At 35.7% G+C, this 14,996-nt stretch overlaps 1 protein-coding gene across 1 annotated transcript in view; it reads left to right on the top strand.

The window, feature by feature from the left end:
• COG5 (component of oligomeric golgi complex 5) overlaps positions 1 to 14,996 on the top strand; it is a 162,078-nt gene that overhangs the window by 3,770 nt on the left and 143,312 nt on the right. Inside the window, exons 4-6 of the mRNA XM_088533222.1 lie at positions 943 to 997; positions 1,104 to 1,173; positions 5,918 to 6,038. Coding sequence (XP_088389348.1) covers positions 943 to 997; positions 1,104 to 1,173; positions 5,918 to 6,038 — 246 coding nt within the window. The remainder of the gene's footprint in view (positions 1 to 942; positions 998 to 1,103; positions 1,174 to 5,917; positions 6,039 to 14,996) is intronic.

The following is a 14,996-nucleotide window of genomic DNA, read 5'->3' as shown; positions in this document are numbered from 1 at the left end:
ATCCCAAATCTTATTCAGCAGACACAGGGTAGATCCTCCTGATTCTGCCCTCTGGCAAGAGGACTGCTGTGCTATTAGAGTAATGTGACAATAACAGCCATACCAAAGTCGTGGTACTGGCTGCCCACCATTATTGCAGTACAGAGTAGAAAATTCAGCCCGTTCAACCAACTTTTCCTGTATCTCCTATCTCTGATGTGTGAGAATTGCATGTTTGCCATTGCATGTATGCATGTCAGAGGAATCTTCCTTCATAAGACTTCATAAAAAGTGTATTTTTGTTTCAGTTACTGTGAGCATTCTCAAACCTACTAATTTTGTAGGTCTCTGTTTGTGTAACTTAATTAAATTCTCAACAGACTGATTCTATATCGTAAAAAAAATGGCTGCTGCCCTTGACTGCTTTGTTTGCAGCTTAACAGGAAAAGAGCAGGGATATTTATGGGCTTTCTTTGTGCTGCTTTGCTGAACTAATCTGGAACAAATGTGATTAGGATAGTTGGCTCTGTTTGTAATCTAAATTAAATAATCTCAGTGACATCGATACCTTAGTTTTAGCTAAAGGCACTAAAGGAAGAAAATTCTGAAATAGAACTGGTTACTTTTTCAGTCTTCTTTGTGTGTTGGTTTCTCTGAATTGAAAAGACTTTCTGTTGAAAATGTAATGCCATTTTTGTATATTAGATACAAGCGTGTGTACTGAATGATACATTTTTGAACAGCAGTCTCATTCTCTTTAGATTTGAGATTTAACATATAATGAATTTCAGTTTGTTATATATGTTCGTGTTCTCTACCAATAAATTTTCCTAATGTTGAGTAGTTGACTTATCTGCACATCTTATTTCAGAATAGGCAATGTGTCATTCGTTTAGCTCTGTCTTTATAGTCCCTTGTTTTGTTGGTCAGTGTTACATGTAATACATCTGCTTGATTTAACAGGTGTCCTCCAGATGATGCAGACAAGAATTGGTGCTCTACAAAGTACAGTTGATAGGTATGCCATCCATTATAATTAAAAAGTATAAATTCTTAATTGTTCTACCATGTTATTTAGAATTATTTCCATAAATAAATGTCTATTCTTGTTTTTTCTTTTTTAGAATTAAAGTCAAAATCGTTGACCCTTACAACAAAATAGTATCCCGCACAGCTCAGCTAGCAAAGCTTCAAGTAAGTTGTGTTAAAAATATAGTTTAAAAATCTTGTTTGTTTCTTAATTTTCCAGAACATACAGAAAGGTGAAATGTTGGCTGTGGGTGGAATATGCGTATTTCAGAGGACTGTGTTTCCAGTATCTTTTGATTAAACTTTTTGATTTGTGTGCCTCTTCATGGGCTCCTAGGAAGTACTTAGTGTTGAAAATTGGGAAACTGAAGTTAGCTCTAGTTACATTAATTTTTGTACAGATAGATAAAAGAATGAAAGGTTGTAAGAGTACAGATTCATTAAGTTCTCATTACTGTTTGTATATATTTGATATATAATGCTATAGTATGGTTTTGTAAAAGTTGTTTTTTTTTCTTTCACTTGATGCTTTTTTACATATTAATTTTGCATATTTTACTTAATACTTAGCTGCAGTTTAGTGAAGAATTTGGGAATAAAATCTTTAGAGATAGCCAAAATGTAGCTTTTGGTGATTTTATAGAGTTCATAAAAGGTAGGGCTAGTGACATATTTTAACTTACATATAAATGAAGTCTACAGAAAATGTAGTTGCCTGGTAGAAGAGAGCAGTGGCAGAGAGCTTTTTACAAGCGTGCATAGTGAGAGATTATCCAACATTTCTGCTGTTAAGCTTTGTAGTAGCGGAGAGCTGTTCCATAGACCTTCAAGAGTCTTGTAGCTGAGTTCTAGGGTAACTGTTCAGTTTGTGATCTGAAAAGCAACACGACTCCAAATCTCTAAAGGTTGAATGACTTATTGTTTGAATAAGGATGCAGGGCAAATAAGCTCAGCCCTCCTGTATCCCTAAGACACTCTGTTGGTTTATCTCTCTGCTTGGCCACCTTATTTGTGCAGGAGGGAAGGGCATCAGCGTAGCAAACAACTCCCTTTCTGGTGGTGGCAGAGCTTGCAGCACGAAATTGCTCGATTCTGTCACAAGCATGGGAAACTGGTAGCCTGGGACAGCTTAAAACCTTTAAAGTTTATTTTTTCTACTAATTGTGCATAAGCTGCTTTTTTTTTTTTAAAAAAAAAGACTGATAGACGATTCGGACTTTCAGAGCATGTAGGATTGGCAGGTCTGCTTTGCTGAACTGTGGTGTTTAAAGGCCTTTTGTATTCATGATTTTGCCATTTTAGTCCTTCTCCATTGATTGCTATGGGACTGCTACAAACTGAATGAATATTTGGTGTGCATAAAGCTGGATTTTGCCATCCTTAATTGTTTTTAATATAGTCTGGCTTTTTCATAAATATTCTTGCTGCAAATTCATTGTCAAATTTCAAATATAGTCCTGAATTCTAAATCTCTACATTGCTTGTTCGTGTTGTGCCTTCCTCTACTCTTACAATTTTGTGGTATCCTAGGGGAGCAGCAGACTCGCAAAACTTGCTTCTAACTTTAAATCATTCTTCAGAGCATATTCATAATCTTTCCTTGGCAGATCACAAGTTAAATGGGATTAGTTAACAGCTGAGATATGTAGCGACAGAATCTGTACTTTGGAGGGTTATTTTTTGTTCAACTCTGTCCAATCAAATGTTGTCACCTATTTTCATGATTTTAGATACTTATGTTTAAAATCCCTGTAATATCTGATCTTTAAAGCTTTTTATTTTTAAAAAGTTATTTCTGTCTTTTAGAATTATTTATTTTAAAATGTTCACTAATAACAGATTTCATGTACTGTGGTAGCTAAATAGTAAATATAGTCTGAGGAAAGTGAATTGGCTGAGCATTATTCAGGCTTTTGCTAGGTATGCATTCAATTGAATATATGATCAGGCACAGTTTCAAGTGATCTTTTTATAGTTGTCTTCCCTCCATTTCTTAAACTAAGATTAAATAGAAGATGGTTGACGGTTGTTTTAGTTGTAGCAATAATATCTCTGTTAGTGTTGATATGTTGCTTTAAATTTCAAAGATAATTGTCAATGCAAATTCCAGAAATATCAAGTTTTATTTCTAATTTAATAGAACTACTGGGCTAACTCAAGCTGCAGGCCTTCTTCTGAATTTATTCTTGCTTGAACAGTGTAATTTATTCAGGAAGCATTCACTAATGTAGGATATATGCTCTCCTAAAGCTTTCATCCAAGAAGGAATTAATTCTTTTTTTGTTGTTGTGCATGTGGTCAAATTTTGTTTTTCATAGTCCAATCCAGTTTTATGATCTAGCATGAATGAACTGTCCCACTATTAGATAATATATTACATCTTTTACAAGGACTGAGAGTTTTATTAAGTTGAATATTCCATTAAATGGAAATATGAATGAAATATGGATGAAACAATTTTTTTTTTCCCCAAGGCCATGATGTAGTAGTGATCAATATCAAGTTAAGGGTGCATCTCATCTTCATTGCAGTTGGATTTTTATCCATTTTTACCCTAATTTAAAAGACCAAAAGTTAAAACTCTTTTCTGTATCCAAATGTAGTCTCACTCATCTCTTGATCAATTTGATAATCCTTTTAAAATATGATTTGCCATGTTTGTTTCTTGGGATGGGAGATAATGAACAACAATTAAATGAAAAGAAGATTGTCTTTTGGCATGTAAAGTAAAAGATGGTCAGAAGATAACTGAAGCTGAATACCTAGGAAAGAATCAGCCAGAGCTACACAAATGGGTTAGAAAATAATTACATCTGAAAGCAAAGGAGTAACACGGTGCCCTTTTCTTTGGTGGAGTGCAGTGTGCTATATAAAGCTATTTTCATTCCTCTTGCAGAAATTCAGTTCAAAGATGTGAAGGGCTGTGCGGATCAAGATTTTTTCCTAATTAAGGAATTGAATTAATAAAAACTAATGTGTTAATCTCTCGAAGTACTATAAGCCTTACTTGATTCTCAATAATGATAATAGAAATCATGTGGTTAAGTCCCCTTCTAATGCTTAGGAAATTTGCACTTCAGACTATGTGATAATGCCAAAAGTAATGAGAATAATTGTGTTTTCAATGATTTGTCTCAGTGGGGCATTTCTTAATTTTTCTTTTTTAGGTCTAGGTTTGAATACTATTAAGTTATAAATCCTATGTTTTTACTGGTGTTTGCTAGCATGCCAGAGAGATTTACTAGTTATTCAATTCACTGAATATTTGTTGAAACGACTCACTTGTATAAGTTTTCATATGTGCACTTTAATGTTAGTATTCAGAACACTAGCCCGAGTTTAAAGAAAGGTCTGTCAGATACTAAACTTTTGGTATATGTGTACATAATACAGAATAATTTTATTTTGATGTCCATATGATAAATATTTCAGGAGTCTTTTTCTTCATTAGACTTCAGTTTTCGTGTTTACTTCTTGTTTCTCTCATCTGCATTCAGATTAACAAGTTTCAAATTAATGTCTGTGACTACCTTGAATTAATGTTTTTTACTTTCTTCTGAATTAATAATTAAATAATTAATCTGAGCTCTAATTTAGATTTTTATCCATTCCAGAATGTGGTTTCTACTTTTGCATGTATCTCCTGACCTGACTGAAACCAGTCCTAATGAACTTAATATGATCTCTGTTACTGTATTTCTATAGTCCATCTCATAAATCCTTTTTTTTTTTTTCTCTCCATAAGGGTTTCGGGGCATCTTTAATATTCTTCCTTCTATGTACTTCTAAACAAGTGTTTCTTAGGAAGGACCTTAAACAAATAAATTTGGACCTTAATGGCAGTGTGTGTAGTAAGCATGGGGTTTAATTAGTTAGTACAGAAATTTGTGGTTGATGTGTTTTTAAAATTACATGACAGGTAGATAATTTAAATAATGTAGTCTAAAACCAGCTTCTGAACATCCCTACTATGCTTGCAACTCGTGCTGGATTGGTACCTACTGTCATCAGAGCTTCCTTTCACTACAGGATATCCCCAAGTCCATTTTGTGCTTGGTGTTGACTCTTTTCTTCATTTCTAACATTTACTGCCTTCATCTCTATTATTTAATGCCTAAAAGGAGAAAACCTGTTGCAAGATGTTAGTAGTGTGAAAAGCTGGAAGTCTGTTGCATTTGAGTAGGATGCCAGCAGTGCTGTTTTCAGAATTGTTGCTGATGAAAGGATAGCTCACCCAGTGTTTCCTGAAATAACATACTAATCCATACATACACACTAATCCATTTTTAGTCGAGACTGCAAGGTACTTAGCAAACTTGTGAAATAAGGTGAGTTAGCACTTGTCGGAACAAGGCTGACTAGTGTTACAAATTTTTTGATGAAAATATGATTATTATTTTTTTAACATACATTCCCACTATAAATGGCAAAATATATGATAACAGCTTTGAGTCTTTAAGTTTTATTGTCCTCTGAGGTAAATGTTGACATTTTCCTCATTTTACAACAGTCTTTGACAAAGCCACCTTCTTAATTTTTAGTATTTGGGGAGTGGAAGAATCTTAAGGTACAAAAATATAAAATAAAGCTCCCTTCTAGCTGTAAATAGAACTTGTCTCTGTCATAGGGTTTTGATTTCCTCTTTTTGCTGGTAATGACAGCATAATCTCATAATAATGCCCTAGGAATGCAATTTCCAGCTTTCAGAAGGTTTTGTTCTATATTGCATAAAATCATACAAAAGTAATACTTAAAGGGGATTTTGACTTTCGTCAATGCCTTGTTTTTATTCACATGCATACTTCCATTTAGGAGACACTTTTGGTTAAAGTGTTTCCAGTTTTGAGGCCTAAAATTACATGGCAAAAGTGTAATGATAATATCTCCGAATGCTGTGATTTTTCTGCAGGCTGCCTGTGACTTGCTGCGGAGAATAATACGCATCTTGTATCTCAGTAAGAGACTTCAAGGACAGCTGCAAGGAGGAAGCAGAGAGATAACAAAAGCTGCCCAGAGTCTCAATGAACTTGGTGAGTCCTTCTTAGTTACTTTTGGAAGCATTTTTAGCTTGTGTTCCTGTGACTTAAAATAGCACTTCATTTGGAAAAATAAGAGAAAATCCTGAACTATTTACTATGGTTCTCACTATTTACTTTCTGTTTTGAGTTGATAAGTGATATGGATAGCATTATTTCCCTCTTCTATTCTACTTTTCTGGATACAGTTATTGTATGGTAATAACTTCAATTATTTTGTGCGATCATTTGGGGAAGGGGGGGCAATTAATTTCTTATTGGCTTGTTTGTATAAATTTCCTTAAGAGGCAACAGATTGCATATATACCTTTGGAAATTATTGCATTATAGTAAGGTATCATTTGAATTATGGTTTGTGTCTTAAAAAATGATTTTGTCCTGTGACCTTTACAAGAGCTGCTTGTGTTATGACATACAGATACCTACGCTAATTCAGAGCTGGGAAGCATTTAGTACATGCTAGTGACTCATTTACCCTGCGTTTTACTGGGTTTCAGAAAAAAGGGTGAAGTCTTTCACATGGCACTTGGGTTGTATTGCTAGACTGCTGCATGGGTTGGCTTGGTTACTTCCACACTGTGTTGCAGGATGCAGCAGAGAATATCCCATTAGTCTTGGAGATCTGTCATCGCTGTTGTGTGCGGTATCTTGCCAGCTATTTCTCCTTTGGTTTAATGGTATTCAAATTTCAGCTTCCAAAAATAGGTTGTGGGAGGGCTGAACTATCAAACATTCAGAATCATCCTGAGGTTTTATTGTGCATATTTGTCACTACTGCTCTTTTCATACTGTGTAATCACAAAGTTATTAGACAATGATTTAGTCTTATAATTAACAGATGCTATGTTGCCAATGGAAAGTTTATATATTTATTTAGTTTAACAGTTTGACTGAAGCACTGAATGTAGACTGTAGTATTCTAAGCCAGAATATTTTTTCCAACGTGTCTTCTGCTTTTGGTCTCCCCTCCTGTGTTCATGATAAATAAAGTAAATACTCTCTCTTAATTACCTGAATTGTAAGTCTTGTGGGATTACTGTGAATGATAGATTCTCTTCAAGCAATTAGTATAGTTTAATGGCAAAAGCTGAGATTTTTTTTATATCTTAGGCAGTTTTTAGTTCTTAAACAAACAAAAAAGAACATTATTACTCCATTTTTTTTTCTTTAACCATTAAAAAAACCCTTTCTCTTGTTAAAATGCCACAGTGTTTTTTTGAGGTTATTATTCCAAATATTTGCTCTTTCCCTGAATCTTATCAAAGCCTGAGTAATTCCTTTTGTTGACTATAAAGGCAAGTGTGTGTCCCTAGGAAGCACTTGGAGCTTCATTCCACAGCCCACCGGTTGGAGCCCTGTGGCCATTAACTGAATTCTGAGTGGCCTATGAAGTCCCTGTCTCCTGTCAGTTTTCTCCCTTCTCTTTTTCTGATCTCTCTTCCTGTTTCCTCTGCGCTCCCTCTTTATTTACATGTGTTTCCCATCCCTCCAGTCATTCATTCTCCTTTGCCCACAAGGCTCTTCTCACCACAGAGCCCAGGCTTGGGTGCACAGGGACCCTCATGAAGGGACCCTCAAGGAGGGTCCATGGAGGGCTGAGGTGGTCGTGGGCAGCAAGTTGCTTTGGGGTACAGAAGCTTTGGGAGGTCTTGGGTAGTACTGTGACATCTTATGTGGTAAAAAAAAGCCCAGAGTTGGGTACGGGGCGCTGCAGCTTGGTGCTTTGCCTTGGGCTGGAGATCATGACCAGGGTGAATCTGAGCTTGTCTTTTTAACTGGACGTGTTTGACTCTGTTTCAGCTCTCGGGAAAATTCTTCATGTAAGTGCAACAGAAAGGTAACAATCAATGCAATCTAATACTCTGCTGAAATCAGCAGCACTGTGATTTTTATCTTAAAAGCTTGGCATTTGCTATGGTTTAAATATAACTTCAACTGCTACCAGATTTTTCTGGCCTGGATCTACAGATAACTGTTCATATATTTTTACATACCAATATATGCTTTGTTGGGGCTGGGTGCAGGAGACTGTATGTGCCATTGAGGTGCATGTACACAGTATGTATTTCCAGCAAATTTATTTATTTAAACTACATTTAATAGTCAGTTGTGGATTGAATATTATTTTGCAGTGAGGGGAAATGACATGATAAAAATATAAAATCTTAGAAGTAGATTGAAATAGGGATTAAGTCCTTCTTTGTCAGAGAAACTGCAGGCAACAGTAGCTTTTACTGAGAAGGGCATCTTTAATAGTTGCTTCCAGTTGCTGCTAGTCTGCAGAGCTGCGACCCAGGTGATGCCATTAGGTGCTGCAGCTTTACTCTGAAAGTGTTCAGTAATGTTTGCACTGAGATCTGCCCTGAAAGCTGAAACAGATACCAAACTCATCCATGTTAAATTTCTACATTCACTGAAATTAACTTCCACTTGGCCCAGCAAGAAGAGAATACTTAGGTAATTTTTTAGGGATGAAATTCTATCAATATTTTAATGACAGTATTTAAATATCCTCCAACTTTTCTACTATATTCCTTTCTTTTCTGCCACCTTCGTGTTCACTGGTGCAGTAGAAACAGAGCTATGATAGTTTCTTGCATAGGCTCTTGGCTGGTTCCTTATAATCCTTCCTTCCTGCTATGCAGATGGGATTCAGTATCGGAGCAGATAAGGAGAGCAGCGTGTTCAGATGTCAGCACAGTGGGTTACACGCCCTGACTAGACTTCTTGGTGGCGCTTTAATAAGAACACTTTGTAAGGTGAAATAGAGGCATTTCTAAGCAAGCTTAAACAATAGCATGTGTCCAGAAGTAGGTCTATACATACAGTTCCCAGGCACAGAAGGAATTTTACAGGCATTAAGAAAGCTACTGTCTTTATGTGGATATGTAGAAATTACTGTCTCTGAAAATGGTCTGTAAATGAGCAAATGAAGATTTAAAAAATTCTTAGCTGTGCAGCTAGTGTCTAGTTGAACTGTGAATTCCAGTAATGGGGCTGGCTTCTGGACAGTAAGAAATTTATGGCCTTTGTTTGTTAGATATGTATAATTGATGTTATCATTATTCATATAAATGCTTAGTAGTCTTCATAATTATAATAAGCTAGTCTCTGTGTGTGGTTCTCTTGTAATTTATTTCACAGTGAGTGAATTTATTTGCTTGAATGACCTTGTGTATGTGTAAAACTTTGAAGTAGGCTTTCACAGCAACCATAATTTTGCTGTTTTGTACACCCAGACTTAACCTTTGAGTTGTGCAGCCATAAAATGAAGAGGAGATGTTCTTTTTGGCGGGGGGTGTCCTGGAGCAGCTTCTTTGCTAAGGTGGTACTGACTTTCCTGTAACTTACGAGAGGGAAAGATGGGGGAGATATGATTAGGACCTTACTTTAAATGTAAAGGATGGTAGGTTGGGAGGTAAAATAAAATCAGATAGAGAAGTCTAACTAAAGAGGGAAATAAGCAAGTTTCTCTGTAGAAATTCTGGGTTTTTTTGTTTGTTAGTTTTTGTCTTTTTTTGTTTGTAAACTTTGTTCTCATAGAACATCTTTACATGGTGTAGTAATGTTAAAGGGTCTGTCCTTCCCTTATCTTTGAAAATGCTTATGGCATTAAACAGAGTACAAACTCTCCAAGTATTTTAATCTTCAGAAATCAAGTTTCTTCTTTGTAGCTGTTTAGATATGGACTTATTTTGCAGAAGAGAGAGTGTATTCTTTTGTGTGCATAGATATGTGTGGTATATAAATATTTTAACATACAGTATCTTATGGCCTTCTTTAGGACTTTACTTCTTGCCGCTATAGAATAGCTCTTTAAATTCTATTGCTGTTAAGCTATCCAGTAGGCTGTGTGTATGTTACCTGTTATTTTTCTTTTAAATACATTCAGATGAAATTAGTATCTCAACTACTTTTGAGAGTAATCTCATTTTTCTTAATATAGTGGATATAATGGTTTTGAGAAAACTCTTCTCCCAAAGCAGCCATCAGTTGTTTCTTTTTTGCACAGTAATATATTAATTGGGCCTTAGTTTAAGTTATATTCTGCAACTGGCTATTTTTTTCATGCAATATGGTATATCCTTATCAAGCTTGCACAAAATAAGCAGGAAAGAATGGAAAGTATTTTGGGAAACAGTGTAAAGAATATTCTTAACAAATTGCAGATATATCTCTGTTGAACTGTTTTATTTTCTAAACAAGTGCGAAGTCCTAGCGATAAATAGCTGTAGTTAACAGCAGAATATGAGAAATGAGTATTTAGATGAGAGACTGGGGTTCAGTCTGAGCTCATGTGGAGAGTGAGCTACTTGTTCACTTGTTTTGTGGCAGCATGGTGTGGTTGGCAATGAAATTCATACTGATCTTTGTAAGGAAGGATGTTGTTTGCAAGGCACTTGAAGTAAATTTTCTTTGTTCATGCTTCAGCTGGAGTATCAAGTCCCTTTTGAGGTACCTCATTTGAAGAAGATGTAGGTTAATTGGAGAAAATCCTAGGTACAGCAACAAGAATGACCGAAAATCTTCAGCATGGGTAGAGGGAGGAGAGACTGGAAGTGTGAGGCCCTTCTCCTTGGCGAGGAGGGGGTTGAGGCACAGTAAAAAATCCTCAAGATAAATAAAAGCTGCTTCAAATGGGAAGAGAGTAAACAGCTCTTCATACCCATTCCAATCACAATAGAAAATAATAGTCCTAAACTGAAGCAAAGGAAACTTGATGAAAAATGTGAGGAAAGTGTCTTCCAGGAATGATAATTTCAGAGGAGCTGTGAAATCTGGATTGGATTTTTAAGTCTCTTAAAAGCAGTTTGGACAACCATAGACCAGGAAGAGCTTAGATACAAGCGCTCTTGCCTGGAAAAGCAGGAGAAACAGGTATGTTGACCTACCACCAGTCCTTCCCTTCTCCCAGAGATGTTACAGAGAAGTGTGCCTGTTTATACATATAAAAAACATTTTTTTTTTTTTTTTTAGCTAGACTTCTAAGTTTGCTTCCGGTAAGTTGTCTTGCAAGGTGCTGTGCCCAATAACCTCCTGGAATCTCGGGACAGCGTGCCTGGAAGATCCATATCATTGCATTAGTTCAGCCTCCTCTTATCAGTCCTTCAGATGCAATAGCAGATAAATCTCCGTAAAGACCTTCAGCTCACCCGTCTGACCCGAGCACTTCTGTTCTGAGTACTCGTTTAAGGACTGGCTTTCAAGTGAACCTCACGCAGCTCGTCATGTTACCGGGGCGCTGCCAGAACTGACTTTCAAAAACTCTCGGTCAAAATCTCTAGGAGAATGTGTTAAGCATGAGAAGGAAGGCAGGACTGGCTGTGTGAATGCAAATACCACACTGCTTATTTTTCTCCTCTGAGAAAGAAGGCAAGCTATCTGTTTCTCGGAGCCAGCTGTTTACAAGAAAAATGTTAATTTACCTTTGTAAATTTTAACATTTAGGAATGATGAGTGTTTTGTGTTTATCAAAATGCTAAGTGCTACTGGCCAGTTATTCAGGAAGCAAACAACGGTGCTAATTTGTTCAAAACATACGTATAACTCATTGGTAAGCATTTATGTGGCTGTTTTAGGTCAGGAATCCATAGCTATAGAAGATTATAATTAACTGTACCTATTGTTTCCACAATATGCACTTGTTATGTTGTATTTGTTAGGCACCTATACAAAAGCACTGCTGAACTTGCAGTGATGCTCGGCCAGAACTAAGCTCGGTGAACATCCACCATCAATACTGCAGTAGCTATCATTCACTGTCTCCCTTTTCTTTCCAGAAGAGATTCACTTGATTTATTTTATTTTATTTTTTCCTATTGCAAGTAGAAATTTAGAGTCTACTTGCAGAGCTGGATCCTGTGCTGAACTGAGTTACGATTAAGCTGGGGAAGGACTCTGTTACTATCATGTTGTTGAGCTCTTTGACTGCTGGTACGCAGAACAGACAAATATGTTGTTAGATGGCTGTGTATAACTTCTCAAGTAGGAACCAACACAGACAAATCTACAAGGAAAAAATTGCTTTCATGGCAGTTTTGCTTGGGGATATGAATGCATTGCAACTTATTTCGCTGTGCAAGATCTGGTGTCCTCTACAATAGTGTAACATATGTCTGTGTAGCACAGTTCAGTGTTCTGTAGGGATAATTGAACTAATTTGGTTAATAGAAATTATACAGCCAGGCTACTGTGATGCTTTGCCTGGGGTGTTAGTCCTGCTGAGGATGACTGAACTCCATTACCCGCCCAGAGCCATCTGCAGTATTTGAATGTCACTGGTTTAGCTGGTATGTCTGGATCCCTAGTAAGTGCAAATATCTTGCTAAAAGGGCTTTTCCACTCCCAGTGGCATTAGCAGTGCTGCTGCCAGACCTTTATTCACATGCTGAAATCATTTGTGCTAAAGTCACTGTCTTTAGCTTAATGTTGTTTAGGGATGAAAACTTCTCCATGTTTTCAATTTCATGTTGTCCATTTTAATTGGTTTTGCCTGAGATTGTATTGCTATAAGATTGAGGTTTTTATTAGAGAAAAAAAAAAGTCTTTAGAACATTTTCTTTGTAGTATTCTATAGCAAAAAAAGCTACTTAGCTTAGGTCAAGTAGATGTGTGTGTGTGTGTGTGTGTGTGTGTATATAAACCCTTAATACTTGCATCTTTTAAAGCAAATAGTTGTAAACTGTTTGGACACCAAAAATCTATCTTATATAAAACATTTGTCTTTTCACACAGGCACTGTGTTTCTCAGGCATTTTGGTCACTATCAAGATCGGATTCATTGCAAAATAATTCATTATTATTAATGTGATAGTGATGATAAGCTATTCAATTTACCTTCATGCAACAGAGGTAGTTAGTTATTTTAAAAATTGAAAAGGAGACGAAAACTTATTTGTAGTGTTTTGATATGTTCAGAAAGACTCTAGTTTTATTACTTAATCCATCTTTCTAAGGGAGAGAGTGCCATGAAGAGCTATAGATGATTTGGGCTAACAAAAATCCGCTTGGTTGTTTAAGATATTTTGTTGCTTTCTTAATACAGCTCCATGTTTGCCAAAGTTACTATTTGATTTATTGTAAATTAAAGTAAAATGAAGAGCAGCTCAAGCTTCTACTGAGTCATAGTGTTTCATAAATTATGCTGCATGGCCAAATATTTTTGTGTAATGCACGTAGGAGCCTGTCCTTGTGCTCTTCTCTAGTTGCTGTACCACCCACTCATTTTTTCTTCATTTCAATTATGAATCCAACAGTTACTGTATGCCATCTTATTTTATGCCATCTTTAATTCCATGTAAAGGTAAGGCACTTCTATGAGTTTCCATTTCTTTCTTTGCTTAAAAAGCCAAGAGGAAAGATCTCATCATCCTCTTTGAATATGTCAGACAAAAATTTCAGATACTTGCACTCTAGTTGCTGCCAAGGTTGGGGTTCCTACCTTGGGAACTATGTTGGGCAAATTATTTTGTATATACACGGTTGCTGTGTTTTACTTAAACCTCTGGCATGCCTTATTTTTCTAAACCTTAACTGAGATTAGAAACCACTAATAATTTTAGGAAGTAAGGGTGATTTTGATACAAGAGAAATAAAAATTAATGCTACTGAAATTCTGTTTTTCAACATAAACTTTAAATAACAGACCGTGAATTTTACATTTCCTCAGGTTTATAAAAGTTCACTGATTTAATGTGACTGTGGCAGTTTGATTGCTGTCTCACTCTTTTTCAAATCCATAACTACTCTGATCCTTTGAAATCTATTTTTCTTCATGCATACAGTTCTGAAAATGAATTCATGTATAATTGTAAGAGTGGGTTTTCTTGATGCTTTATTTCCTTTAAATCATAAAGATTTTTTAAGATTTCCCATATTGAATGAATTATGAAGCTAGTTTTTCATATTAACATTAAGCTGATTTCTGTTTTGAGATTAGTCTTTTAGCTGTAGCAACTTGAAGAATTTGATTCTGCTGTGTTATTAGGCATTCAGGAATTTGTCTCAAGTATGTAGACTTTATCAAAGGGGTGTATGTCAGATATTTTAAAATGAATTTGGTACTTGGTTTTTCAATCTTAAATTATTACTTGCTCTCAAGAGGCAAGTTATTGATATTTCACTAGCAAGATTGTGTCAAAAGTTAATTAATGTGGGTTCAAATTGCCTTTCCAACAGTATGTGCGGTATTCCTAGTATCTTGGTTGTAAGCCCGTTGAAGACTTTTTGCAAGATAATTTTCTTGAATCTGAAAACTAGATTTATATTGTCTCCCCTCATTATAAAATTTCTTCTTTTCTCAAAATATCCCTACCGAAGAGACAAGAGGTATTCCTTATTTGGCATAATTATTCCCAAGGAGAAGGATGGTATCCCAGGTGGTGTGGGAGTTTGAGTCTTGTTTTTGCTTTATCCCATGATCATGTTAAGTGTTTGAACTGCAGGTATTTTTGTGTTTGACTGCTACATTTATATTGGGATGGTAGATATGAAAGGATTTGGAAGAACCAGTAATATAAATAATCTTCTAGTTGTGAATGCCTGTGTTTAACCAAGTACAGAATAAATAGAGCTCAGAGGACTGGGCTGTGGAATCTGTTACAGGTCTTTTGGCTTCTTTCAGTTTTGAGACAAACATAATTACAGCAGGTTTCTGCTTTCAGGTCACATATAAAAATCTATCAAGAACTGAAGAAATTCTACAAACTCCATCTACATTTGCATGCAGTAATTTGTTATACACTGACTTTAGAAGTCTGTAATGGCTAAAAAAAAAAGTGTGTGTGACAAAGATGAGAAAAGAGGTAAAAAAAGGGTAACTTGTGATTGAAGGAAGAGAAGATACAGAGGTTAGCTGTGAATCTTTGAAAGAAGCATTTTTGTACCTTAATTCATCAATATAATGAGTAAGTAGGGCAAGACAGATTACATAATTCATGATAATAAGTGAAT

Source organism: Tinamus guttatus, unplaced genomic scaffold, assembly GCF_059628265.1.
Source record: "Tinamus guttatus ecotype Peru unplaced genomic scaffold, ASM5962826v1 Tinamus_guttatus_pri_ptg000489l, whole genome shotgun sequence".
NCBI classification, from domain to species: Eukaryota; Metazoa; Chordata; class Aves; order Tinamiformes; family Tinamidae; genus Tinamus; species Tinamus guttatus.
This window is presented reverse-complemented; position numbering and strand designations above follow the sequence as displayed.